We start from the raw sequence: 26,936 nt of genomic DNA on the forward strand, positions 1-26,936 counted from the left end.
TTATTTGATGTTTTGTCATCGCGTTGTGTTATTCTATTCCCTAGTGCATGCAATCGTTGTTACTTTATTGGATGTTTTGTCATCGCGTTGTGTTATTCTATTCCCTAGTGCATGCAATCGTTGTTACTTTATTTGATGTTTTGTCATCGCGTTGTGTTATTCTATTCCCTAGTGCATGCAATCGTTGTTACTGTATTTGATGTTTTGTCATCGCGTTGTGTTATTCTATTCCCTAGTGCATGCAATCGTTGTTACTTTATTTGATGTTTTGACCTCGCGTTGTGTTATTCTATTCCCTAGTGCAATGCAATCGTTGTTACTTTATTGGATGTTTTGTCATCGCGTTGTGTTATTTTATTGCAAAGTGCAATGCAAACCTATCCCTAGTCTACTGCTAACTCTTTTCTTCCCTAAGATTCCGGCTTGACTGGTCAATGAATAAACTCAACAGTAAAAGAACAAGAATTCAATCAATCTGAACGTCAATCAGACATAGAGGGAGCCCACACGTCAGTTGTATATTTCTAACAATGTTTTATTCCACAAAAGGTCAAGTGATCAGCATATTATTGTATACATCAATACAAAATACATAGCATACACATTCCAAGTGCCGACACACGCTTTCAAACAAGTAAAAGTGTTAATCAAAAGGCACCTAATCTCCCAACACGCGTGTACTAACTACGTGGAGGTCTTGCAGCCCGCCGCCTATTGCAGCCCGGCGCCTAACTAACTATGGCTGATCCCGTACATGATATATTTGTTCGCTAACTAACTATGGTTTGGATGAATACAATTCTGGAAAGATGCTACTTAATTTTTTGGTTACACATGGACGAACAAGCCAAGAGTTTATTACAATTGCTGTCTAAGACTTCTAAAGACTACTTTAATCATTGTCAAATTGAGGCCGCAGCCCTATTTCTCCAACGACAATTTTGGCCCCAATTACAAAGTGCTACTCCTATTTATGAACGGTACGATGCGAAGTCCAACCCGACTGCAATGGGCTCAACAAGCGCACTTACGTCCTCTAGTTTAAATCCCACCTAACTAGCTATGTTTTTCGGACCTAACCAGTCCGATTGAGTTTTTTTTATTTTTTTTTTAACTATCTACGATGATTTTTCTCCTATCTCGCTTTTGGATCTTTCGGAACCAGACAGTTTGACCAGCCCGAAATGATGTGGATCATCCTTTGAAACTAAGTCTAGCTCCTACACTGCCTATTTAATGAAAGAGCATCTCAAGATTCTTTACTGCTAGCAATCCGCCCTACTCTAATAAATGTATCTGCAAATCCTAACCTAAAACTCAAATCCTACAAGCTCTAAAATACTAATAACTAACAAGATTCTGTGTCCTAAGTGTTTTATACCCCCCCCCCCCCCCCCACCGCCCTCCTACCTGTATAGCAACACAGGAATACTGTAGGGGTGCCTCGCACTGGCAAAAATGGCTACAATGGCCGACTCTCTCGCGAACTCGTCCGCAGCAAAAATATAGGCCCTCTTTAGCTATCACTTCTTCACAATTACGATGTCCGCAGACATCGTTTTATTAACATTTCGACATATTTACTTCATTTACGATATTATTCTCTTCTTGAGAACTGTATTTCCACACTGGATCACTATTTTGATCCATTCTGATTATCAGACCGTTGAACGTTAGAACACACTTACGACGATCGCTTGGCAGATCGTATATTCTACCGAGCATTCTTTCTTTCTTTATTTGGTGTTTAACGTCGTTTTCAACCATTCAAGGTTATATCGCGACGGGGAAAGGGGGGAGATGGGATAGGGGAAAGGGGGGAGATGGGATAGAGCCACTTGTTAACTACCGAGCATTGAAACGGGTCATTCACGACCCGAGAATACATTTATACATTCATGAGCTAGAATTGGTATGGCTATGGGTTAGAAATACATGAAAGATGTGTAGTTGTTGATGTTGATGTTGTTGTTGTTGTGTGTGTGCGTGTGTGTGTGTGTGTGTGTGTGTGTGTGTGTGTGTGTGTGTGTGTCTATGTGTGTGTGTGTGTGTGTGTGTGTGTACAGTTGCGTGCATTCAAGTGCTATTATTTCTACGGCTGTTTATAACAGCAATACAGCGATGACGATGAGGACAGAAAATAAAACCTTTACACGAAACAATATTCATAATCAATGATAACTTATAACTGCTAATCAACTTTACACTTTTTGTTGAAAATCGTCAAAAAGCAAAACTATTGAATCTATATAGATGCTCAAGTGTATGTTTAAGTGCTATACAGTACATGTAAAACAAAAGCTTAAAAGTGCAGCAGCCCTTTTATATCCGGTAACGGATATGACCAAATCTGTTTATTGATTCAGCGTCATCATGAGTATGTATGGAAAGCGTGTCTATTCAGCTTACTGTCAGTGGCTGTTGACTCGTGCAACACGTGACGTGAGTACAGCTCACTGTCAGTGGCTGTTGACTCGTGCAACACGTGACGTGAGTACAGCTCACTGTCAGTGGCTGTTGACTCGTGCAACACGTGACGTGAGTACAGCTCACTTTCCCCCAGGGAGTCAACTTGAAGAAATAAACATTGTTTGGTTATTAATGTTTATACTTGCTAATCAAGTCATATGGCACGGTATAGCAAAACATGATGGAATTACGTGGCAGATGGTTGGATCTACATTTGTATGCACACTTAGAACGGTTTTTCTGCGTTGCTGCTGCTGGCATTAGCAAAAACAACGGTGTCGTTATTCCGAGGTTTTTTGGTGCAGATGTTTTAAACTCTCACAAATACTAAACCAGTGACGTCACAAGGTGGTAAATCCCACAGTATGTTAGGAGGCTTAATGTGCACCTAAAGCCCATCTTAGAGGTTGTCGAAGGCGTTAACAAAGTCAACAAGTATAGATATGGAGTTCCGTGTGACACCATCAGTCCCTTCTAGGAAGGCTGCTCTGCTGAGGACTTGACACGGGTGGACGATGACGTGAAGAATGATCACGCAAGAATCGTTCCAGTCTGTAACTATGTGACCGTGTGCCGAAACACTACGATCACCTCGGGAAGCGAAGTGCAATCAAACAGGATTGAAAATGTTAGGGCTAATTTCTTAGCCCTATAAAAACTGTTATGCAAACCCGAAGGTTTCCATGGACATACAGACAATCGGAAACCACCAGACCCAATCACAAACAGACTTCTACAATCCACTGGTGTTGACTTTTAAAGGCCAACAACTCGAGTGCAGAGTCTGCTGTGAAAGGAGCGGTAGCCTCCCCTGTCACAACTAGAACAACGGCCTCGTCATGGGTGAGTGGGCAGGCTGATATCTAGATATCTGAATCAATGTCAATCACCCCTGGTGTATGCCACAGAGGACCCACAGTGGGTGACACCCAGCTCCATACAGACAACTCACACTCTCTACGGCTCCCCAAGAAAAACAGAACCGATTTTGGATCTAAAAAAGGCTCCAACGCCTTCAGTCCAGTCTTCTAAACAGGAATAGTGAGATAATTACAGCCAGGGGAGGTTACACCCTCTGCCGACAGTAAACAAAGCGCTGGGGCAGACACATTGCACGTGAAAACAAAAGAAAATGATTATTCTGTATGCGTGCCAAACACTATTGAGCTTCGCCATGCCGTTAAGGTTCTGTGGCCTGTTCTTTATGGATACAAAACAAATGATTTTGTTAACATAACTCTGAAATCTGTACTCGTACACACACACACACACACACACACACACACACACACACACACACACACACACACACACACACACACACACACACACACACACACACACACACAAACACACTTTATTCACTACATGCAGAAGGATACTGAGACACTACAATCAGTACAATACAGTGCACGGGGAAAGGTGGGGGTGACGAAGGCTGTCACAGCAGGTCCAGGGAATACCAGCCATTAATTCCCATACGGTACCAGTCTTCATATCCATCATCCCACTGCACGTCCACCCTGCCTTGTGGATCACCGCCCCGCTGTACTGCTAGTCTTGACGGGATGGCCGTCACTGTGCCTTTCTTGTCCTGCACACAGTACACACTGGTCACTGCTTGTATGTGTGTGTGTGTGTGTGTGTGTTTGTGTGTGAGGGGGTGTTTGTGCGTGTGTGTGTGTGTGTGTGTGAGGGGGTGTTTGTGCGTGTGTGTGTGTGTGTGTGTGTGTGTGTGTGTGTGTGTGTGTGTGTGTGTGTGTGTGTGAGGGGGTGTTTGTGTGTGTATGTGTGAGTGTGTCTATGTATGTATGTGTGTGTGGATGTATATGTGTGTATGTATATGTATATATATGCGTGTGTGTGTGTGTGTGTGTGTGTGTGTGTGTGTGTGTGTGTGTGTGTGTGTGTGTGTGTGTGCAACAAACGCCAAATAAGGAAGTATCAGCATGGTTTCATCCAGTTTGTATGCATTTGTTTGAGTGCGTATTTACATGCGTGCGTGTGTGAATGTATTCCTCTTTAGTTCATTAAACTCTATTTCTTCTGAATCATGTTTATAACACAACATTTCATTTGTGTTGCATCTCGAGCAAAAGCAGAACCAGAATATGTATTGTATCAGCTTCCTTTTAGTGACAACTGCGACTGAGTGATTGCACTGTCAGACAGGAGAGGGACACGCAGTCTTACCTTAGAGCCAAGATCAGAATACCAGTCCGGTCCCGGTTTGACCCGGTCCCCTACTCTCAGTACTTTGGCCAACGCCGCCTTTCTGGGTTTGTCTGCAGTCCGTGGTGTTGTCGCTGATGTCGCTGTAGTTGTTGCTGGTGACGGCTGTGTAGGCTGCTGTAACGTTGTCGGTGTTGTGGCGGGCTTTGTGATCTGACCTGTAGACACATTTCAGTACTTGAAAAACGTTCAATTCATGTGTAAAGTCTGCATTCTAGAATTGTATTTATCAATTATCTAACGTAACGTAATTATGATACGTGGTATGTTGTTTTTATTAAAGAGGTATTGATTTTACGATGTATTTAAACGTATGGTTTCAAGGCATGATCGAGAGACTAAGAACTGACCCCTCCTTGCATCTTTCGTGACGAGTCCCTGAATGACTGTGTCCCTCTGCAAGCAGTGTGTGACAGAATAACGCCTCGTCCCAGACACAGACAGACAACTGAACAGTGTGTGACAGAATAACGCCTCGTCCCAGACACAGACAGACAACTGAACAGTGTGAGACAGAATAACGCCTCGTCCCAGACACAGACAGACAACTGAACAGTGTGTGACAGAATAACGCCTCGTCCCAGACACAGACAGACAACTGAACAGTGTGTGACAGAATAACGCCTCGTCCCAGGCACAGACAGACAACTGAACAGTGTGTGACAGAATAACGCCTCGTCCCAGACACAGACAGACAACTGAACAGTGTGTGACAGAATAACGCCTTGTCCCAGACACAGACAGACAACTGAACAGTGTGTGACAGAATAACGCCTCGTCCCAGACACAGACAGACAACTGAACAGTGTGTGACAGAATAACGCCTCGTCCCAGACACAGACAGACAACTGAACAGTGTGTGACAGAATAACGCCTCGTCCCAGACACAGACAGACAACTGAACAGCGTAAGATGACACCATCACTCAGATCTAATGCGTATCATCTGTTATGGTCTTTTCTCTCAATTCATTGTTATGTACAAGTGATAATTACAGGTACCTAATTCTTATCATCACTGAGATAAAATGCGATTAATTTTCAAAAAGCGTAAGTCGAGAACAAAAAAGATAGTGACATGGCCGCTGAATGAGCCCCCCCCCCCCCCCCCCCCCCAAGACTCTCTGTGTTCTTGAGACAAGAAGCAACAACAAACAACCAACACAGAAAAGCTGTACAGGAAATATGACGTACCCAGCGAGGCAATGTCGGCCCTCAGTTGATTCAGTTTCTGGAGGTCCAAGGTCAAATCTTTGACCTCCATCTTTCGTGTCGTTCCGGTCTGTAACTCCAGGTCGTCGAGGCGTGACGTCAGACCTTTCATCATCCCCAGCAGAGACCCTCCAGACGCTGACTGCACCACATTTCCTACGCTGGCTGCGTTCAGTGCTAAGGCCGCCCGCCATTTCTCCAGCTCCGCCAGTGACGTCATGACGGCGTTTTCCTCAGTTTGTATCAGCGTGTTGACCTCCTGACGTCGCTTCTTCAAGCACTGCTCAAGGTCATCGAACATGTCATTGGCCTTTTTACGCATGGCCTTGAAAGTGTCCGTGACCTCTTGGATCTAAAACACAGGAACACTGATCACTCTGTAAAGTGGACTTCTAAATGTCGTTTTTAAAATCGAATTTCGCACTGAAAAATCGATACATCCTCATACACGTAGTTACGACAATTTGTTTTTTTAACGTCCATACAAATCATGTGAGCATGCAACAAGATATGCATTTACCATACCATCCATTTCCCCCCGATTTTTATCATCCATCGAGACCTAAAACGTCATGCGAATTCAGGTTTAAAGTCTTATTTTTACGTGAAGATAAATCATTCAAGCATGCATAATGCATTCACCTTACCATCCATTTCCCCCTGATTTGTATCATCCAATGAGACTCAAAACGTCATGTAAAATCAGTCGGAAACGATTTAAATCTGCTTTCATGGTACACTTTAACAAATGAAGCACACGGATAGAAAGAAACATTGAGAGGAAAAAGTCTGATAACACAACAGCATTAACATGAAGAGTTCACACCAACCTCCGTTGCCAATGCTGTCGCTCTGTCCCTCAGTCTCTGTGCCTGTTGTTCCAGTTCTCTTCTCTTCTCTGTCGCCACGTCTGGGATGGCCTTCACCTCTGCACAGCTGCGGTGATTGGTCGAGTTGCACAGCGTGCAAATGAGCTCCTGGTGGGTGGAGCAATACAGCTCAGCCAGCCTATCATCGTGCACGTTACATGTTGCACGTTTTATCTCAGCCAACCGCTGCGGGCTGAGTTTGTTTAAGTCTTCAATGACGTGTTTCCTGGTTGAGGGTATGTTCTTGTGAGTCCTTATACAAGCTTTGCAGATTTTTGCGTCGCATTGCAAGCAGAATGACGTGGCAGCTACGCTGTTGTCACAGATCATGCAGACATGCTGACCGATGAGCACTGTGTGACTGTCCACTAGAGCCATGGTGGCCAGGTCAGTGGGCAGGTCATTGACCAGAGTGTTGAGGTCACGTTGACCTTGGCTGGTGGAGGGCAGGATGGGGGCCCTGCAGAGCGGACAGCCTCCCTTGACCCCTGCCTTCTGCAGCCACGACACGACGCACTTTTTGCACGCTAGGTGTGTACACGGCAGTATCTTTGGCTCTTTATAGCCGTCATGGCAGACAGGGCATTCTGGTAGCTCACTGCTACTGGCGGCACCCATAATGATTTCTGGATACACACACACACACACACACACACACACACAGACACACACAGACACACACATACACATTCACACACAAACACGCACACACACACACACACAAACACACGCGCACACACATACACACACACACACGCACACACACACACACACACACACGCACACACACACACACACACACACACACACACACACACACACACACATACTGTTTTACAAAATGTATTGCAAAATGTGTTGCAACATTTATTTCGGAAGGCTGGGAATCAAAAGGGTGTGTGTGTGTGTTTGTGTGTGTGGTGTGTGTGTGTGTATGTGGGTGCGTGTGTGTTTGTGTGTGTGTGTGTGCGTGTTTGTGTGTGAATGTGTGTGTGTGTTTGTGTGTTTGTGTGCGTGTGTGTGTGTGTGTGTGTGTGCGCGTATGCGTGTGTATGTGTTTGTGTGTGTGTGTGTGTGTGTTTGTGTGTGTGAGTAAGTGTGTGTAGGTGTTGTTTGAGGGTGTGAGTATGTGTGCTTGTCTGAGTGTCTGGATGTGTCTGTATGCGCGTGCGTGATTGTGTGTGTTTTGTGTGTGTGCCTGTATTTGTGTGGATGCGTGTGTGTGTGTGTATGTGTGTGTGTTTGTGCGTGTGAGTATGTGTGCTTGTCAGTGTGTATGTATGTGTCTGTATGCGCGTGCGTGATTGTGTGTGTTTGTTGTGTGACAGGGGAGGCTACAGCTCCTTTCACAGCAGACTCTGCACCCGAGTTGTTGGCCTTTAAAAGTCAACACCAGTGGATTGTAGAATTCTGTTTGTGATGGGGTCTGGTGGTTTCCGATTGTCTGTATGTTCATGGAAACCTTCGGGTTTGCATAACATTTTTGATAGGGCTAAGAAATTAGCCCTAACATTTTCAATCCTGTTTGATTGCACTTCGCTTCCCGAGGTGATCGTAGTGTTTCGGCACTCGGTTACAGTTGTGTGTGCGTGTATTTGTGTGAATGTCTGTCTGTGTGTCTGTGTGTCTGTATCTGGAAACGGACAGTCTCTTCATTAACTAATACGACACAAAACACTGCGCACCTAGTCTAAACAAAACAGCGCTAGCGCTTTAATTGACTTTAGGCCGTAGAGACTTGAGTTGGCCGCATTTCTTTCAATTGCCTGGGATTAAATTTGTCTAAACAAAACAGCGCTTTAATTGACTTCAGGCTGTAGAAACTTGAGTTGGCCGCATTTCTTTCATTGACTCGGATGACATTTGTCTAACCAAACAGCGCTTTAATTGACTTCAGGCTACAGAAACTTCAGCGGGCCGCAAGTGTTCCTTTGCGTTGGAACAAATTAAAGGTACGTTCCTTCTCCCATAAACGATTAAGGTCATCCTCTCAGATCGGGCCAGACTTTCCCGTGGGACGAGCTCATCCTCTCAGATCTGGCCAGACTTTCCCCTTGGACAAGCTCATCCTCTCAGATCTGGCCAGACTTTCCCATGGGACAAGCTCATCCTCTCAGATCTGGCCAGACTTTCCCATGGGACAAGCTCATCCTCTCAGATCTGGCCAGACTTTCCCATGGGACAAGCTCATCCTCTCAGATCTGACCAGACTTTCCCGTGGGACGAGCTCATCCTCTCAGATCTGGCCAGACTTTCCCGTGGGACGAGCTCATCCTCTTAGATCTGGCCAGGCTTTCCCATGGGACAAGCTCATCCTCTCAGATCTGGCCAGACTTTCCCATGGGACAAGCTCATCCTCTCAGATCTGGCCAGGCTTTCCCGTGGGACAAGCTCATCCTCTCAGATCTGGCCAGACTTTCCCGTAGGACGAGCTCATCCTCTCAGATCTGGCCAGACTTTCCCGTAGGACGAGCTCATCCTCTCAGATCTGGCCAGACTTTCCCCTGGGACAAGCTCATCTTCTCAGATCTGGCCAGACTTTCCCGTGGGACAAGCTCATCCTCTCAGATCTGGCCAGACTTTCCCGTGGGACAAGCTCATCCTCTCAGATCTGGCCAGACTTTCCCGTGGGACAAGCTCGTCCTTCCACCTTGACACATACCTACAGCCGGGCGGCTTTCTGTGTAGTTGTTGTTTTCCATTGCATTCTGACACAGCCACTACACTTGAGTCAATCTGGGAATAAGCTTACCAAAAAAGTCCAGAACACAGAAACCACTCAAAATGTTGATTATAAGTATGTGTGTAAGTGGAGCTGCCGCCTAGTGGGTTAAGAGGGCCCCAAAGGGTTTAAAATCGTGATCGTGATTGGCGATTTTTGACCTTTCTGTGACCGTGATTGCCGAAATTTCCATTTCTGTGATCCGTGATGACAAAAAAATCAAGTCTCGTGATCGTGATCGTCATTTGTTTTCGTGATCGTGATGGGCATTATTGCAAAGCATTTTATTTTCAACGTACATTTTTCACAGCTGTATCACTCTATGATCCTCTATTCGTCAAGGAGCCAATCCCGATTGAAGGGAAGCAACAACACATTCAGAAATATGATTTTGACAGCGATTGCTTCCCTTTAAGAGAACCAATCACACACAAAAAGAGATCCAATCAGAAGGCAAATTGCAAAAGTCTGCCAAACTTCATCCAATGAAAGGGCTTCGTGCAAAAGTTTTGAGTGCATTCAGTCAAATTCGAATTCGAAGATCAAAAATGGCGTGCAGCGGTACTGTCATCGAACTTCTGTTATATTTTGTGGATTCAAGCCAGACCAAAGCAGGCGGCGAGAATGCCTTCCTTGGTGGAAAGGTCAGGCTACGGGTCGGTCTTTCCGAAGACGAAATATCAAGGTATGTTGATCTATGTTGCTATATGACTGTTCTGAATGTAGGCAAAGATCTTGAAATTTGTTCAAGATCTTTTAGTTTGAGTGAGATTATTGACATTGTCGACATTGCCACGTCCGGCTATCACTCGCTCAGTGTGACCTCGACTGGCTCGAGATCGAGTCTGCGTGTAGCAAAACCGAAACTAGAAATGTGTTTTTCATCCCAGCAACGTGGACACGCTTGGCATAGATTCTAATTGTCGCTTCTTTGCATTAAGCTTGGATTTATTTTAGCGCCTGTAAACGTTAATATCAACAATGGGTTAAATTCAGAAACAATGGCGGGGAGACGTACTAGTTTGAGGGCCCCAAAGGGTTTAAAATCGTGATCGTGATTGGCGTTTTTTGACCTTTCTGTGACCGTGATTGCCGATATTTCTGTGATCGTGATGGGACTTTGCCCGTGATCCGTGATGACAAAAAAATCAAGTCTCGTGATCGTGATCGTCATTTGTTTTCGTGATCGTGATGGGCATTATTGCAAAGCATTTTATTTTCAACGTACATTTTTCACAGCTGTATCACTCTATGATCCTCTATTCGTCAAGGTGTTCGTGATCGTGAAAACAAAAATCAAGGTAACTGTGATCGTGAAAGCTAAAATTTCCCTTCCCGTGATCGTGATAATACCCCCCCTTTGGGGCCCTCTAGTTTGGGTCACTTGATCCTCATGTCAAAGACGATCAAAGTCATCATTTCGTTGGGGATTTTGTCAGGCATGCTAATTTTCCGGTAATTGCCGGAAATCCGATAAAGCCGTTTTCAAAATTCGGTAAAGTCAAATTTATTCCGGTGAAGTTGAAATATTTCCGCAAAAACGATCCGTGTGAATATCGTGCAACGCGACCGGGCGCTGGTCTCAAGGAAGCCAGCGCACAGTAGTGTTGTTTTCACCAGTTTGGAGGCGTGTTGAATGGTGGTGGGGGGAGGCTAAAATGGGATTTTTAACAAGATTATAACACTATTACAGCCCTGAAAATGATGCCCAGAATGCACCAGATTGCACAGATTTTAACCGTTTTTTGAAAAAAAATTCGGGGGGGCATGCCCCCGGTCCCCCCTTGTCGGCTCGCCTGCTTCGCAGGCTCAGCCTTGTGGCTTCGCCACTGCGCGCTTCTTTCAGGTAAAACCATTTTTGGCCTGTAGCATTCCTGTTTGTTTTTCAAGGCCATGAAACCAGGCGATGGTGTACCTCACATTGTATGGCAAAGTTGAAAATAAAGAACCCATCAAACATACATGTACTTTAATTTCAATCCACCCAATAGTTTTTGAGAAAATGGGTTTACAAGATTTAGCTCTGGAAATGTGAAATTGTGCAAGTACCGTATATATTCATGTGTGTGAGTGAGGGTGTGGGAGTTGAATGTGTATGAGTGGAGAGAGAGAGAGAGAGAGAGAGAGAGAGAGAGAGAGAGAGAGAGAGAGAGAGAGAGAGAGAGAGAGAGAGAGAGAGAGACGCAGACGCAGACGCAGATAATTTATTCAATAGGCCATAGCCCCTTATGAAGGATCGGAGTGTGAACAAATGATTAACGTTGCAAATAATTTAACTCATCAGGTGCAAAAAAGGTACAACATAACAATCGCACAACACTACGGATTAAAACATACATTACACGTTATTTAACTAAGAGGTTAAAACATCTCTTAATTTAAAGGCTTTATACACAAGGATACATTTCTAACAACAGTTTCTTGAGGGGAAGCCAGGAACAAGCTGAGTCTAAAAGTGCTTGGGTTTTTATATTTAAATGGGATACATTTTTCTCGCAGCACACGACTTGTGACAAGGTGACACCGGGGGAGGGAGAGAGAGAGAGAGAGAGAGAGAGAGAGAGAGAGAGAGAGAGAGAGAGAGAGAGAGAGAGAGAGAGAGACAGAGAGAGACAGAGAGAGACAGAGAGAGACAGAGAGAGAGAGAAATAGAGAGAGAGACAGAGAGAGAGAGAGATAGGGAGACAGAGAGACAGAGAGAGAGAGATAGAGAGAGAGACAGAGAGAGAGAGAGAGAAAACAATGAAAACAACATTCTTGTTTCTGATTACAAATCATGATATGTATAATTTCTATGTGTGTATGAAAGAGAATTAAAAAAAATAATAATAAAAAAGTGCAACAGTTCTGATCTCACTTTGTGTTGAATAAACAATAGATCCAGATGAGCCAATTTCTGTGTGGTTGTGTTTACTTTGACACGTGCTTTCTGTACATGCAACTTTTACCGTGACCGTGATTTGCCACTGGTGTTCGTGATCGTGAAAACAAAAATCAAGGTAACTGTGATCGTGAAAGTTAAAATTTCCCTTCCCGTGATCGTGATGATACCCCCCCTTTGGGGCCCTCTTAAGTGTGGAGATTTTCTGATCTCCCAGGTCAACTTATGTGCAGACCTGCTGGTGACTTAAACCCCCTTCGTGTGTACACGCAAGCACAAGACCAAGTGCGCACGGAAAATATCCTGTAATCCATGTCAGAGTTCGGTGGGTAATGGAAACACGAAAATACCCAGCATGCCTACTCAACGAAAGCGGAGTGAAGCTGACTATACTCTCAGAGTATAGTTTGGGGAACCCAAATGGGCAAACGAGCTCACACGTAACCAGAACATTCTGGAACGCTGAAGAAGAAGGAGCGATAGTTTGTATCGGATGTGAAAGTGTTGGTAGAAGTGAGATATTATGCCCAGAGCTGTTTTCACGGAAAGAACTGAACCTTTAAAGAAACATTTCATTTAGTTCTTTCTTTGTTTTATCCATCATGTGGACCACCGCACATGTTATCCACACGTTTACGCTGGACAATAAATAAACAATAAACATGTACAGGGCAATGCTGTTGTGTATTCGGAGTGCACCTTATTTTTAATTTAATGTTATTTCTTAATTGGTTCTCGGGCCATTTCAGAAATATAACAGCAGAACAGAAACGTAAAGTTTGGCTCTCGAGCACAATTACAGTAAGAAAGTCTCAATGCGTAGATGGACGATACTTTACAACCAGACAGCAGCTTTTTCGTATGTGTCAAGCCGTTAGAATACTCTTATCCATGTAATAGTCTCAGTCGACACAACTGTGGGCGTTTACATGATAGTTCACAAACGGGGGAGAGTATCTTTAACTTAAATCGATGCAGCAGGCGTTGACATAACAGCTTACAGGTGCAGCCACTCCCTGTATAGCGATCAAAACCTTCTGTTGTGTAGCTAAGCGGTCTAGTCGTGGTTACAGTGTAATCACATGTCTGACGTCTCTTCGTGTTGGGGCCTGGCACAATAATACACTTACACACAGTGCGCGCAGTAACGAAAATTGTACAACATCCAGGAGACCATAGCTTGTATCTGTCTGTCTGTCTGTCTGTCTGTCTGTCTGTCTGTCTGTCCGTCTCTCTCTCAAACACACACACATACATACACACACACACACACACGCACACACACACACACACACACACACACACACTCACAAAACACACAAAAACACATACACACACACGCAAGCATAAGCACACACTAAAACGCACGAGCACACACACACACACACACACACACACACACACACACGAACACACACACACAAACGCACGAACACACACACACACACACACACACACACACACACACACACACACACACACGCACACACACACACACACACACACACACACACTACTTAACTATTGCCTCTCACCTTTCTCGCGGGTCGAAATCAGTCTCCCACTTGCAACACGACACAACTTCAATGAGGACACGTCACTCTACTAATGTAGTCTCTACCAGTGGTTGTCACGCTGAATGGTGAATAGGACACGGTCACTCTACTAATGTAGTCTCTACCAGTGGTTGTGACGCTGAATGGTGAATAGGACACGTCACTCTACTAATGTAGTCTCTACCAGTGGTTGTGACGCTGAATGGTGAATAGGACACGGTCACTCTACTAATGTAGTCTCTACCAGTGGTTGTCACGCTGAATGGTGAATAGGACACGGTCACTCTACTAATGTAGTCTCTACCAGTGGTTGTCACGCTGAATGGTGAATAGGACACGGTCACTCTACTAATGTAGTCTCTACCAGTGCCCAGCCAGCAAAATTTTGCGCAGCGAATGCGTGTCGCAGTCGCCAAACTCTGCGTAACAACTGCACTGGACGCATGCGTAACGCGCGCGATTTTGCAAAGCGAAATACATGCGTGACACACTCGTTTTCCCTCAGATTACGCAGACCATACGCACCTCCAGCGCACGCTTATTTGACACCAAGACAAATTCGCACTCTCCACGCAGACGTCACGATTGCTTTACGCATTCTCACGCTATTAACGCGCTCTCCACGCAGACGACACGATTGCTTTACGCATTTAACGCGCTCTTGACGCAGATGTCCTGATCATCTTGCGCACTCTCCACGCAGATATCACGAATTATTGACGCATTCTCAGGCATTACGCGCTTTTTACGCTCTCTTCACGCAGATGTCACAATTGCTGTACGCATTCTCACGCATTTGACGCACTCTCCACGCAGATGTCACAATTGCTTTACGCATTCTCACGCATTTGACGCACTCTCCACGCAGATGTCACGATTGACCTACACAATTTTACGCAGACCACACAACCGCTTTACGCACTCACAAACAAATAATGGGCAGTGCACAACATTGTATTGATCCAGAAAGACAAAGGTCAAGCGTGCAGGTTCGATAACAGAGATGATCATAATTATGTACAAGTTCTAAAACAAAAATGCAGTCAAATAAATTGATTAAAACAAAGGAGAGATTTGAATCTCGCTTATTGCCATTGTGACTTCCAGGTTTTAATTTCACTGCATTTTGACATACCAGCAGCACGGAAACAAAAATGATCAAAATACTATTCAAAGCAGAATTCAAATTGGCAGAACAAAGAATAAATAGAACAAAACCCTGATAGTCATCATCGATACGCCGTAGTACATGCAGTGAAGAATCCAGTATAACTTATAAGAGAGAATTTTGATGTACACTCGTCACTATATCACATTGATGTAAACAAATAAATAAATAATTGGCACAGCCTAGGCATAGGCAGCAGTGAGTTGTATCAACATGTTTGAATACAGAACAGCAACAAAAAGAGAAAAAAAGTTCTACAAGCCAGCTAATAGTTGAACTTCAGATTACTAATGATATCACAAACAAACACTTAGTTAATGCCCATTCTCCAGGGATCGAAATCCAGTCAATGTACACCAAACTAGGATAACACATACATTTAGAATCTATCACGACTGCATAAAACATTGGTATGCAACTCACAAAGCAAGGAACTTGAAACATGAACATTGACATTAAACATACATATGTGCCCCACACACATTTCGGACAAGGCAGCTGAACGAAATTCAGATGTGGATGGAGCACAAAATAATTAGATGGGGCGGCGTGAAAGCATACTGGGACAAGGAACAAGCAAGAGAAAGAGGATAAGAAGATAAAAGGAAGAACAAACCGAAGAATAAGAAAGAAAAAAACAAAATAAGAGAAGGAGAGACAAAAAAAAAGGACAAAAAAAAAGGGAAAAAAAGGGAGACAATCATATGAATGTGTACCATTTAAATAAAAGAAATTAAAAAAATTACTTTTAAAAAGGAGACATTTCAGGTTTTGATTTGAAGTGTGTTAACATATTCACATATACCAGTAACTTTGCATGGAAAAAAAAAGTTCACAATGATTTGAAGCAAATTCAAATGCCAGAGAAAAAACAGAACAAAACCCTGATGTCATCATTGATAATCAGTGGTACGTTCAGTGAAGAAAAAACAATTGACACAACCTAGACATGGGCAGCAGTGAGTTATCAAGTTTCACTACACAAAAGTAACAACTACAATAACGAAACAAAAGGTAAAATGCCAGCTAATAGTCAAAATTCAGAACAATGATATCAAAAAGAAACACTTATTCAATGCCCCTTCTCCACTGATATGTATAACCAGAGACTATAGAGTATACAGAGACGCTCCATACGGTGCAGAAAAGTGAGACCGGAAGCCCAGTGGCGCCACCACGCGGAAACATGGAAAAATCTACTTTCTCTTTTCACAGCAGTAGTGATCGTGCTGCACAAGTATGGCCGCGCCGACGCGAAAACGCAGTGGGGCATGGTGTTCGGCCATCAATTGCTCAAACACACATGCCAAAGGCTTCAGGATGTTCAAATTTCCCAAGGAAGAGAGCAGGTGAGGATTGTTTCTTCAATTTTTCTCTCGTTAAATGTTGGAAAATCAGTAAAAGTTGTAGCGTCGAACTGCGTGTCTATCTATTCTACCGCAACAGTAAAAACACACACTGTACACAACACAGCCTCAACCCAGTCCAAGCTGTGCATGTTGATACTAGTTTCACATGTATAAGATTTATTTCTCCTTTACTTTATCTCATTTCGGCATGCCAAGTCTGGAACTGCTAGTGGCAAATACGGATCGATCGAGCTGATAAACACAGCCGTTAGGGTAGACATAACAATCTCACTGACACGGCCGTCGCGGGGTTATAGAGTAGATCTACAACGGATAACAGCTTGCAGCTTCGAACGTTAGTATTATCATGATTAATATTTTGATTGTAAACGTTTTGATGATGATGATGATGATGATGATGGTTATTGTTGTTGTTGTTCTTGTACACCATTTTGAATGAGTAAAGGTCAAAGAGGGTAGACAGAGAGAGAGAGAGAGAGAGAGAGAGAGAGAGAGAGAGAGAGAGAGAGAGAGAGAGAGAGAGAGAGAGAGAGAGAGAGAGAGAGAGAGAGAGAGTAATTAATGTTATTCTTTTGCTTGTGACATACAGATGCAAACAATGGATACAAAACTGCAGAAGAGATGATCTACGGAAGAGGAGCGTGGATTATGTACAAAGAAATTGCTACCTTTGTATTGATCACTTTGAAGATATTAAGTTCAATCATCCAGTCAAGAAAGCAGAAAACGGTCTGAAGTGGTCAGCGGTGCCCACTTTGTTTGCGGTCCCAAATCCACCCAAGAAGATTATGACCAAACGACGTCTGCCTCAGAAAACTGAAGTGCATCAAGAGAAAGCCAAAAAATCAAAACTTTCGCCGAGAGAAAAAGGTGAGTAATTTCTGACTTGAATGTAGCAGATGTTAACGGTTAGCTATGAGTTTGAAATTAGATTGTTTTCTCATTCTGCTGGTTTACATCTGCACTTCTGTTGTTGTTGTTGTTGTTGTTGTTGTTGTTGTTGTTGTTGTTGTTGGGTTTTTTTTGTGCTGCACGCACACGTACTCATGTCCTGTTTACCTGCGGATTATCCAATCCGATATTTTTGCGTACAAACGACTGCAGGAATCTCGATCTTGATATCAGAAGAGACAGCTGACAGAGCGTTTTGATTTGGGGTACATTTCAAGTGACCGTGATTTTTTTGTTTGTTTTTGCGGTTTTTTGCCAGACGTCTGTTGTTGTAATAATTAAGATGCTTGATGTTTCAGATTTATCGGGTCTCAGCAAACTTTTTGAAGTGAACATGGAACAAGCCTCAAGTCCCACTCCTGTGACTACACAATCGGTCTCAGCCCCATAGAGGTGAAAAAAGAATCTCCCCGTAAAATGTCTCTAAATAAGAAGTTACGAGCATCGCGGCAGAAATATCGTCGAATGGTTTTGAGGTTCAAAGCAGAGAAGAGGAAGAACGATGCAGAGAAGAGGAAGAACGAAGCAAAGCAAAGAACAACGACTTTGAAAAACAAGCAAAGCCTGATGAGAGAATTGTCAGGCTACTCAGTTGTCGCCAGCGACACTGAATTTTGTGTCAACTCAGATACGGGTTGGAAGGAAAAAGAAAGCCAAATGGACTTGTCAAGAAAAAGCGTTAGGTTTTGCACTCCTCCATGCCAACCCCAAAACCTACAAGATGCTTCAAAAGCTCTTTCGATTGCCATCCCAAAGTACATTGAACAGGATCATGCAACAAGTGCACATCTTTCCAGGCTTCAACCAAAACGTCCTTGACTTGGACGGAAACTAAGAGACCACCCTACCAAAAAGCTGTGCGCTGTTGTGCTTGACGAGATGACGCTGAAAGAGAACGTTATTTACAATTCTGAACGAGACGAGGTGGAGGGCCTGGAAGACTTCGGCAGCCAAAGGAGCCATTATGTTGCAAATCACGCCACAGTTTTCTTGGCACGTGGTCTTGTACAGCCGTGAAAACAAGCAGTTGGATACATTTTGACCAGTGGCACTGTTGATGGCACATTGCTGAAGTCATTTATCTGCCAGTTCATCAACAAGCTTGTGGAACAAGGGTTGCGCGTAAAGGCTGTCATCTGTGACCAGGGTTCTAACAACCGAAAGGCTATTCAGAGCCTTGGTGTCACTGAAGAGATGCCTTTTTTCTTGTTTGACAACACCAAGATCTACGTTTTTTACGACTCCCCACATTTGATCAAAAACACAAGGAACAACTTGAAGAAAACTGGTTTCATAGGCCACGACGGGAAGGGCATTGACTGGAAGTATATCCAGGACTTCTACGAACTTGATTCTATTAAAGGAGTTCGCATGACGCCAAAACTCACAAAAAAGCATGTCATCCTTCCACCGTTTGCCAACCTGAAGGTGAAATATGCTACTCAGGTTCTTTCGTACAGCGTTGCAGCCGCAGCAATGGTGAAGATGGATGCCATGCCAAAGGATGCCCTGGCGACTGCAGACTTTGTTGAAAAAATGGATCAGCTTTTCAACGCCTTCAACAGCTACAGCACCAAGAGTAAGCAAACCATGCGTCATGCACTGTCAGAGTCATCGGGACACAAGGCCTTCCTGACAGACACATTGTCCTGGCTGTCCTCGTTGGTCTCTCGGAGCTCAAGACCATTGCCATGTATGCAAGGATGGGCCTTCAGCATCAGGAACCTGTTGTCTTTGTGGGATGAGCTCCACAAAGACTACAACGTCAGGTTTCTCTGCACAAAACGCTTAAACCAAGACTGCATTGAGAACTTGTTCTCCGTGATTCGGGGAAAGGGAGGACATGCAGACAATCCCAGCGCCACCAACTTTCGGCTTTTTCTTCGACAAGTAATGGTGGACTGAATTGTAGTTCAGAGTGCTTTGAGCAACTGTGAAGAAGAAGACGACCACTTCCTCCTCAGTCTCGAGACTCTCCAGCAGGAGGATGGCCACTCCACACCCCTTGAAGATGTACCTTTGCCTCTCCAGTACCAGTCAGACGAACACGCAGATATACTCAGGATGGCTTTCGCCTTTCCAGCTGATCTGTCCATTCAGGAGGAGAATATCCTGACATACATCTCGGGCTACATCGCCAGAAAGTTGACAGGAAAGGTCTGTTCAGGTTGTCGTGGGCTTTTGGTCGGACCTTCAGGGGTGAAAGTAAAGAGATTTTTCTGACCAAGAAGCAGCTGCCTGACATGAAGGGGGAAGGCCTGACCGTTCCAAGCCAACAACTCGTGGAGCTGGTTGAGCTGATAGAAGTGAGTCCGAGCAGTTGTTGCACATGGACCGAGTCAGAACAAGAATCATTCTTCGCTTGGAGAAAAACATGAATGGGTCATTGACCTGTCCTTCTGCGCAGTGCAAGCTCAACAATCTGATTGTGCAGTTGTTCACTAACATCAGGCTTCATTTTGTTTTGAAGGACAACAACAACAGATTCTCTTCTTCGTCCAAGCGGAAAAGTCGAAAACTTCTCAAACTGGAGTACTTGTGACGATGCTGTTCAAAGTGTCATGCAGTCGGTCTGTATACCTAGTTAATTCAATTTTTGTGTGTGTGTGTGTGTGTGTGTGTGTGTGTGTGTGTGTGTGTGTGTGTGTGTGTGTGTGTGTGTGTGACTGACTCAGAGAGAGAGAGAGAGAGAGAGAGAGAAAAAAGAGAGAGAGAGAGGGAGTGAGAGAGCTTTCTGAACAAGAAAGAAGCAACTGAAAAGAAATAAGAAAATCATCGATCGATCAAGATTTTTTAAAGTCAGCTTGGTCACAAGAATCTGGTTTAAGTTGCTGTATTTTACAGTTTTCCTTACATGATAACTTCTTAGCTCCGTGTAATTGACAACCCATTTCAGTTTCGATGTGCTGGGACGACACCAAATTGACTAAATGCCTTAGTTACCGATTTAACCGGGAACTATTTCGTTAAACGATTTATTCCTGACATATTTGCTCAGGCTTAACTGACCATTTATTTGTAATTGATTAAAACACACAAAAATAACGACGGTTCAGTAGTTCGTGAAAAGACACCGACTTGAATCATGTTTGCATAACTACAGCGATGCAGCGAATATTGCCTAAGAAAATTTGATTTAATTTTAATCTATACCATTTTCTGCGGTGTTTTTATGGTAATTTAAAAAGGATGTTCACAAACAAACATATTTTTTCGTCCAGTTACTTTTTGCAGCACTGTCAGCCGGACAGAACAGACAGTATGTTAATAAATTATAAACGTGATATAAACACAGCCGACAGCAGCCGCTATACGCGAACTTCCTTGTGCGGCAGGGAGTGGCTCTTTTCCCGCGCTGAGCCAGCCGGTCTCATTTTCGCACCGCAGCGCAAAGAAGGATGACGCGTCTCTGTATACTCTATAGTCTCTGGTATAACTAAGCACACCAACATGACATAAACTCATAAATTTAAAAAAAAACATGACATAAAACTCATAAATTAAAAAAAACTTATCAGACTGCGTAAAACATAGGTTTGCCATCTCAAAATGGATGTAAAACACGCAGCTTACTCACAAAATGATAGACAAGTCTCCAGCGGCCAGCTGCTCAGCAAACAAAATAAGGTGGCGAGGATCAATATAAGGCCAAAAAAAAAAATAGGTCTGTTTACGGTAACATAGGCCAAAAAAATAGGGTCGGTAGGTCGGGATTATTTTTTTTTATTTTATTTTTTTTTCTCCAAAAAACCATATTTTTACGTTATTTTGCAAAAAAAAACCCAAAAGATTTTTCTTTTCTTTTTCCAAATGCCAAAAAAAAGTCTAGGGTCGCGCGAAAAAAATAGGGTCGGTCAGGTTACCGTAAACAGACCTATTTTTTTTTTTGGCCTAATTGAAATGCATTTTTTTTGCTGTTTCGGAGAGAACTTTGCTTCATTTACCTTACACTGCCTGCATTCAAGGGCTAAATTTTTATCAGGTGCACCAAGACTTACATCTGTAGAAATCCAATCATAACGGTTTTAACAGCAAAACAAAAAAAGTATATTTCTAGTCTCGCTTCTAAATTCTCAACTCAACTCCAAAAAATAATAAAGAACAACAAAAACCCGCATCATGCATTGTCTCCTTCAAGCTGCCTAGGTTGTTTGCGTTCGACTCCCATAAATGACAAGGAATTGTTAAAACCTTTTCTTTCTATTTGTTCACTTTTTGTTTTCTTCTTTTCTGAACTCTTTATACTTGTATTTTATTCATTTTAATTTAGCCTGAAGGTTTGAGTCGTGTATTAAAAATCGAATATAGTGTGTAAGTGCCCTTGAACAGCTTTTCCAGAATCATGTATTCTATATTTTTAGTATGGGATACCCACAAGAAAAGTTCAAATGCATCCATGCGTCTCCACTGATAGTAATGGTAGTTGAGCACTTCCAGTTTAGTCTTCTGTCGTTCTGACACAACCTAAAAGGGTACATCATGTCTGAACATCATCTGTAGAAGAGTGTGAAGTTTAAAGCTTAGCTTAAATAATGTCCAACAAAACCCCAGACTCTTCTGTACATTACCCATCAGCCACACAGACCTGAACTGTGAAATACAATTACTCACTAGCAATTTCTCAGGCGAGTCAAATCTTACATTCATCAAATTTTTGCAACTAGCATTGTAAATAAGCCTACAGAGATTACAAAGTTCAATGACTGCAAACCAAACCATGAAGGCTCTTCCATGGCCTGTTGTCTCTTTCTTTTATCACAGGCTTCCAAAAACCAGTCTTGAACGGCCGTCTTCAAGGTCTTGACCTGTGGCACCCGTACAGCTTCACGGAACAGCCTCTGCATGACAAAACAAAAAATAACATGAACTTAGATCATCAAACAACTATCACTGATTTGAGAAAAGTCTCAAGTTTATTTCCTGACGCCTGTAAACTTGCTAAAAATCATACAGACACACAAACTTGCATACACACCATACGCTTTTACAACACACCAACTATACTTGAGTTAGGAAATTACAACACATTGTAATCCTTGTAGAAGAGAAGTAAAAAAAAATACCTACCCTAATATTTGTTTTAACCCTTTCGCTGCCAATCAAAACTTGGGTATGTGCATTCCTGACTGCCAGGGAATGTTGGAGTTTGGGGTGTAATAATTCACAAAAAAATCTAGCTTCAAACTGGCAGTAGGTAGGTAAGTAAAACCTATGTTGTTTTTAAAGGAAATTGAACCAAGAATCTGTTTTTAGTGTCTAATCATGGAAATGATAATTAGTTTGGCTTATAATGATGTTTAAATATGAACTTTTGAAAAATCAGCCTGGCGCATCTTCCGGTGCCTGTGGATCAAACACAGGTGGCTGTTTTGCTCGCTCCAAGAAAGGATTATAATCACTGTCATCTACCTGTTTCCAACGAATTGTCCGAAAGAAGATCTCCCCCTTCCCCTGTCAGTATCCATAATCATTTGCACCGCCTGTAGCGTCAGTCCGGCTTTGTTTTTCCCTACTAGGGCCCGGTCGACAGTCACCGTTAGCCATTTTGACGAGTCGAGATTTCTCTCCCATACCCTGTCGACAAGGCCGAAAATAGCCTTCAAACGCAAAACCGCGTCACCATTTATGTTTATTCATGAGAATGAGGTATCCTACCAAGCCATTGGCTGCTATTTGTGTGTCAGCAGTGACGTAGCATTTCTGGAAAATCCCGGAACGGAGAAGACGGGTTTACCCGTCCTAAGGCGCTGCGGCTGCACAAGCGCATGACTGGTATACCCGTCATAAGGCAGTCAAGTGGTTAAAGTTACCTTTACTATGACTTTTTCTTTGGGGGCCTTCGGAAATTCATAATACATGTACTGTGACGTGCAGACGCATATGTGACGACATCATACCGTTTGCTAACATCCTTATTTCGTATGTAGTCGAAAATCCATGACACTGACAAATGAGCTCAGGAACTTGGCTTCTAGCAATTTAATGTTAAGCGTAAAAGCTTTGACAACTATCATTCCCATGTGAAACATGGCAAATTTAAAATTGATTCCAAAGAACAAAATTTGAGACAGAAATAACTTGTTGTTTTGTAGACATGGATTTTATCTTCTTCCTAAAAGGACCAGGATGATTTTACAAATTATGAAAAACAACTCACTGTCGATGGCTTTTAGTCGCAGCGTACACCATGGTCTCTTTCCCTGCCCTCCCCCAGAGCCCCCTGTCAGCAACCGTGTAGCCTATGGAACACCTTCGTCATCACAGCATCAGTAGTCGTCTTTAGTTCATGTCCACCAACCACACCGAGCTCATGGTCATGGATCTGAAACAAACAAAACAAGCCAACTGAATTCCAAAAATCAAATATTCAGACAGCTCTTCTTCACATACAAACAATTCAATCTGGAAGCATCATACTGTCACCTGGAACAAAAAATCAATAATCGCACTTGCTTTAAAAAAAAAAGTTTTCAGAAGAGCAAATGGTGATTGAGTGTAGCATTGTCATAAAATGTAATCACACACCTCAGGTGACCTGCATCAATCATTCAATACTATCTCACAAATCTTCATTTGGAAAGCACAAACATAGTTAGAAGAGAGCGTCAACCGTGATACTATTCAGTGTGGAAATTTTTTTTTCTGACCCATAATCCGATGCCTACACAAAGTGAGAATCAGAACTCACAAGAAGGCACTGTTGCATGTTTGTGATTATTTGCTTGAGTGTAGCACTTGCAATTTTGAACTTGAGGAAACAGCGTAGCAATTTCTGTTACATCCCTGAAAACCTAGCAGATGGCAGCTCTGGCCACAGAGCAATATTTGCATTATTTCTCACAGATGCAATGATCACAGAAAACAAAGTGGTGCATGCATTTTCCGCACCCCACATGAGAAAAAGAGGCCCATCATTGTGCGTACCCATAAGCATAGTTTTATCATCAAAATGTGTTGGTTAAATTCACAAATGTGACCAATACGCATAAACCTTGCATGAATTCCCAGGATAATGGGAAACTGGTCATGACTGAGAACTGATGAACAGTTAAGATACACCCGTGAACCGTGATGACATCTGGCATCCTCCAAAAAGCACACACTCAAGGTAACATTTAAAGCCTAAAGAGCGTCTAACAATAACATGTCACACTCACAAGATCTTGCTACAGTTATCTGGGGAAAATAGCACAGGCATGACTGGTCTGCTTCAACAATAGCATTCAAAGCCACCTACCAGTACCACTGATCACTCCTTCGACAGATCCATCATGTGCCTTCAACATCTTCCACACTCAACAGTAAAAAGATGACTCCATCGAACAGTAGCACAGGCTCTGGCTCCACCATGATTCTTTGGCGACCAATTACTAAATTAGTCGCATCAGGTCCATCTGCTCCTGTAGAACCTTCTCCAGCAGCAAGAACTGATGTTTATCTTGCCGCTCTGCTCTGCTCGTAGTCTTGTGTCCGCTGAATGGAAGAAAAGAAGAACAAAAAGACATTTACATGAAGCAATACATATTTTAGACAATCTGTCGGCCTGAAAAGAAACCATCAGCACTAAAAAACAATCTGAGCAAATGTTCAAAGTAAACGTGACATCTCTATATTTTTGAATTCAGGAGAAGATGAGGAATATATATATTGCAATCAATTTTTAAAGGGGCATACAGAGTGGCATTTGATGGGGTAAAAAGATGTAGGGACTCAGCAGTTGGAGATGAAAATTTTTGTGTGTATTTACTTCAAGCAGATTTTTTTTTTTTTTTTTTTTAGACAGAAGAACAAACACACACTAAAAATCATTGTTTAAAGTTGAACTGACCTTAACTTTTCCTCCAAACACTAGAACTTTTTGTATTCATTCAAAAATATTCATCAAAAAGGTTAAATTTTAAATTCAATTTTGCAGACTTTGGATGAAAAGTTACTCTTCTCTGGCATCCCGCGGACGGACACAGTTCACACTTTCTCACCAATTAGATGCCTGTGTTAATTAAAAACACACATCAATAAAACTATTAAAAAAAAAAATATATATATATAAAAATAAAATCGACCAACCGCCCTCACCCGATTTTTTTTCCCTTTGCTGGAAACAATACATTTGTTTCACTAAAACAGTAAAAGAGATCAGCTGAATTTGTTTGACACATCTGGTTATAACTAAAAGAATAAAACACAAAATAAGCCAAAGTCACAGAACAAAAAGACGCTGTCAGTGTCACTATCAATGACTCTGAATGAGACACTCATTGCTATCGAGCCATACCTGTTCATCTTCACCTTGCCGGGACGGAACGACAGTCTGCGTTACTGGCATCGGTGGCGGTGTTAAGGTCACTGTCCATCTCAGCTTTCTTCACCTTCAGTTCAAACAAGCAGTGAGCACCGTCATACTCAAGTCAAAGCTTTCTGAAAAAATAAATACTTGGAAGTTAAATAGGATCACATTGATTCCCAAACCTAACAGTAACAGTAACACGCAAACATCAAAACTGGAATATTAATTATTAAATATAAGCATCTCAATTTCACTAAATTAGTATATTTATTTTCTCTGTGATGTATTTTTTATTTTTATTTCAAAAAAATCTGTTTTTCAACTTTATCACTGCACACGCTGACACAGCCTCTGCCTGCCTCTCTAGTCTATGCATGCCTCGGGAACAAGGGTAATTTTTCTCTTTTCCGAGACTCAGACACAGAATATTCCACTATGAGTCTATGTCAGTATGCGGAACTGAAAGTTGAACATCTGTGGAAAAATAAAAAGATACAAATTAAAAAAAAACAGATTTATGAAGAGCCTATTAGTATTACTACTAAAGCTCCTGACAACTGCTGCCGCAATGACTCGACCAGATTAGGAACCAACCAAAGTTCACCAAGAAACAGACAATGAGACATAAAATGATAAACGAAAATTCAGTTTTTATGGTGCCGTGAGCGACCCGCGAATCGGGATTCGGATGGTATTTTCACTCTTCCACAACTCCTTAAAAACAAACCACTGCATCAATCAACTTTATGTTTTTGGAAAAGTTAGTTCATTCATCCATCTTTCAGACAAAACAAACATGAATGAATAGAACAGTGTTCTTCTAGGCGAAAAAAAATCGAAAGTGTGAGAAATTCTCTCTGCCATCAAACTCGGAAGCCGAAGCCGCGAGCTATCAAAAATTCAAATTCCCAAATCTTTCCTTCAGTTGATCAACTTACCTATTCTTGAAAGAAGTCAATCTTCATTTCAGAGAGAAGGATAAGATTACCTTGCATCCAATAAGCAAGTCAAAAATACAAGTCAATATGAAGAAAAAGCAAAAAAACGCCGATACAATGTGGATTTGACAGACTTCTTGCCAACAGGAAGTTGGAGACAGACAAGGGAAATAACTTCAATAAATTGCTCTTTTCAGTCAAGGTAACTGTCTCCCCTGAAATTGAACTTTCATAGAGATTTTCTTCCAAAGCAAAATAAAATAAAATGAAAATATGCTGAGA

At 42.6% G+C, this 26,936-nt stretch overlaps 2 protein-coding genes and 1 long non-coding RNA gene across 4 annotated transcripts in view; 1 reads left to right on the plus strand and 2 right to left on the minus strand.

The window, feature by feature from the left end:
• Positions 1 to 26,936, plus strand: part of LOC138976484 (tripartite motif-containing protein 3-like) — a gene marked incomplete in the record, with an annotated part of 395,324 nt that overhangs the window by 272,054 nt on the left and 96,334 nt on the right.
• LOC138976964 (transcription intermediary factor 1-beta-like) lies at positions 3,911 to 7,399 on the minus strand. The gene is made up of 4 exons (XM_070349858.1): positions 6,743 to 7,399; positions 5,895 to 6,264; positions 4,663 to 4,859; positions 3,911 to 4,063 (listed from the first exon to the last, which is right to left on the minus strand). Exons 1-4 carry the CDS (start codon positions 7,397 to 7,399, stop codon positions 3,911 to 3,913), a joined length of 1,377 nt encoding a protein of 458 aa, XP_070205959.1.
• Positions 20,873 to 26,269, minus strand: LOC138976461 (uncharacterized). Of its 2 annotated transcripts, XR_011459018.1 has the most exons (4): positions 25,705 to 26,269; positions 24,667 to 24,902; positions 23,587 to 23,751; positions 21,335 to 22,267 (listed from the first exon to the last, which is right to left on the minus strand). It is a non-coding gene; the product is annotated as an uncharacterized lncRNA (long non-coding RNA). The 2 variants fall into 2 exon arrangements; XR_011459017.1 differs by lacking the exon at positions 25,705 to 26,269 and having other exon boundaries at positions 20,873 to 22,267; positions 24,667 to 25,379.

This window comes from Littorina saxatilis, linkage group LG9 (assembly GCF_037325665.1).
Source record: "Littorina saxatilis isolate snail1 linkage group LG9, US_GU_Lsax_2.0, whole genome shotgun sequence".
NCBI classification, from domain to species: domain Eukaryota; kingdom Metazoa; phylum Mollusca; class Gastropoda; order Littorinimorpha; family Littorinidae; genus Littorina; species Littorina saxatilis.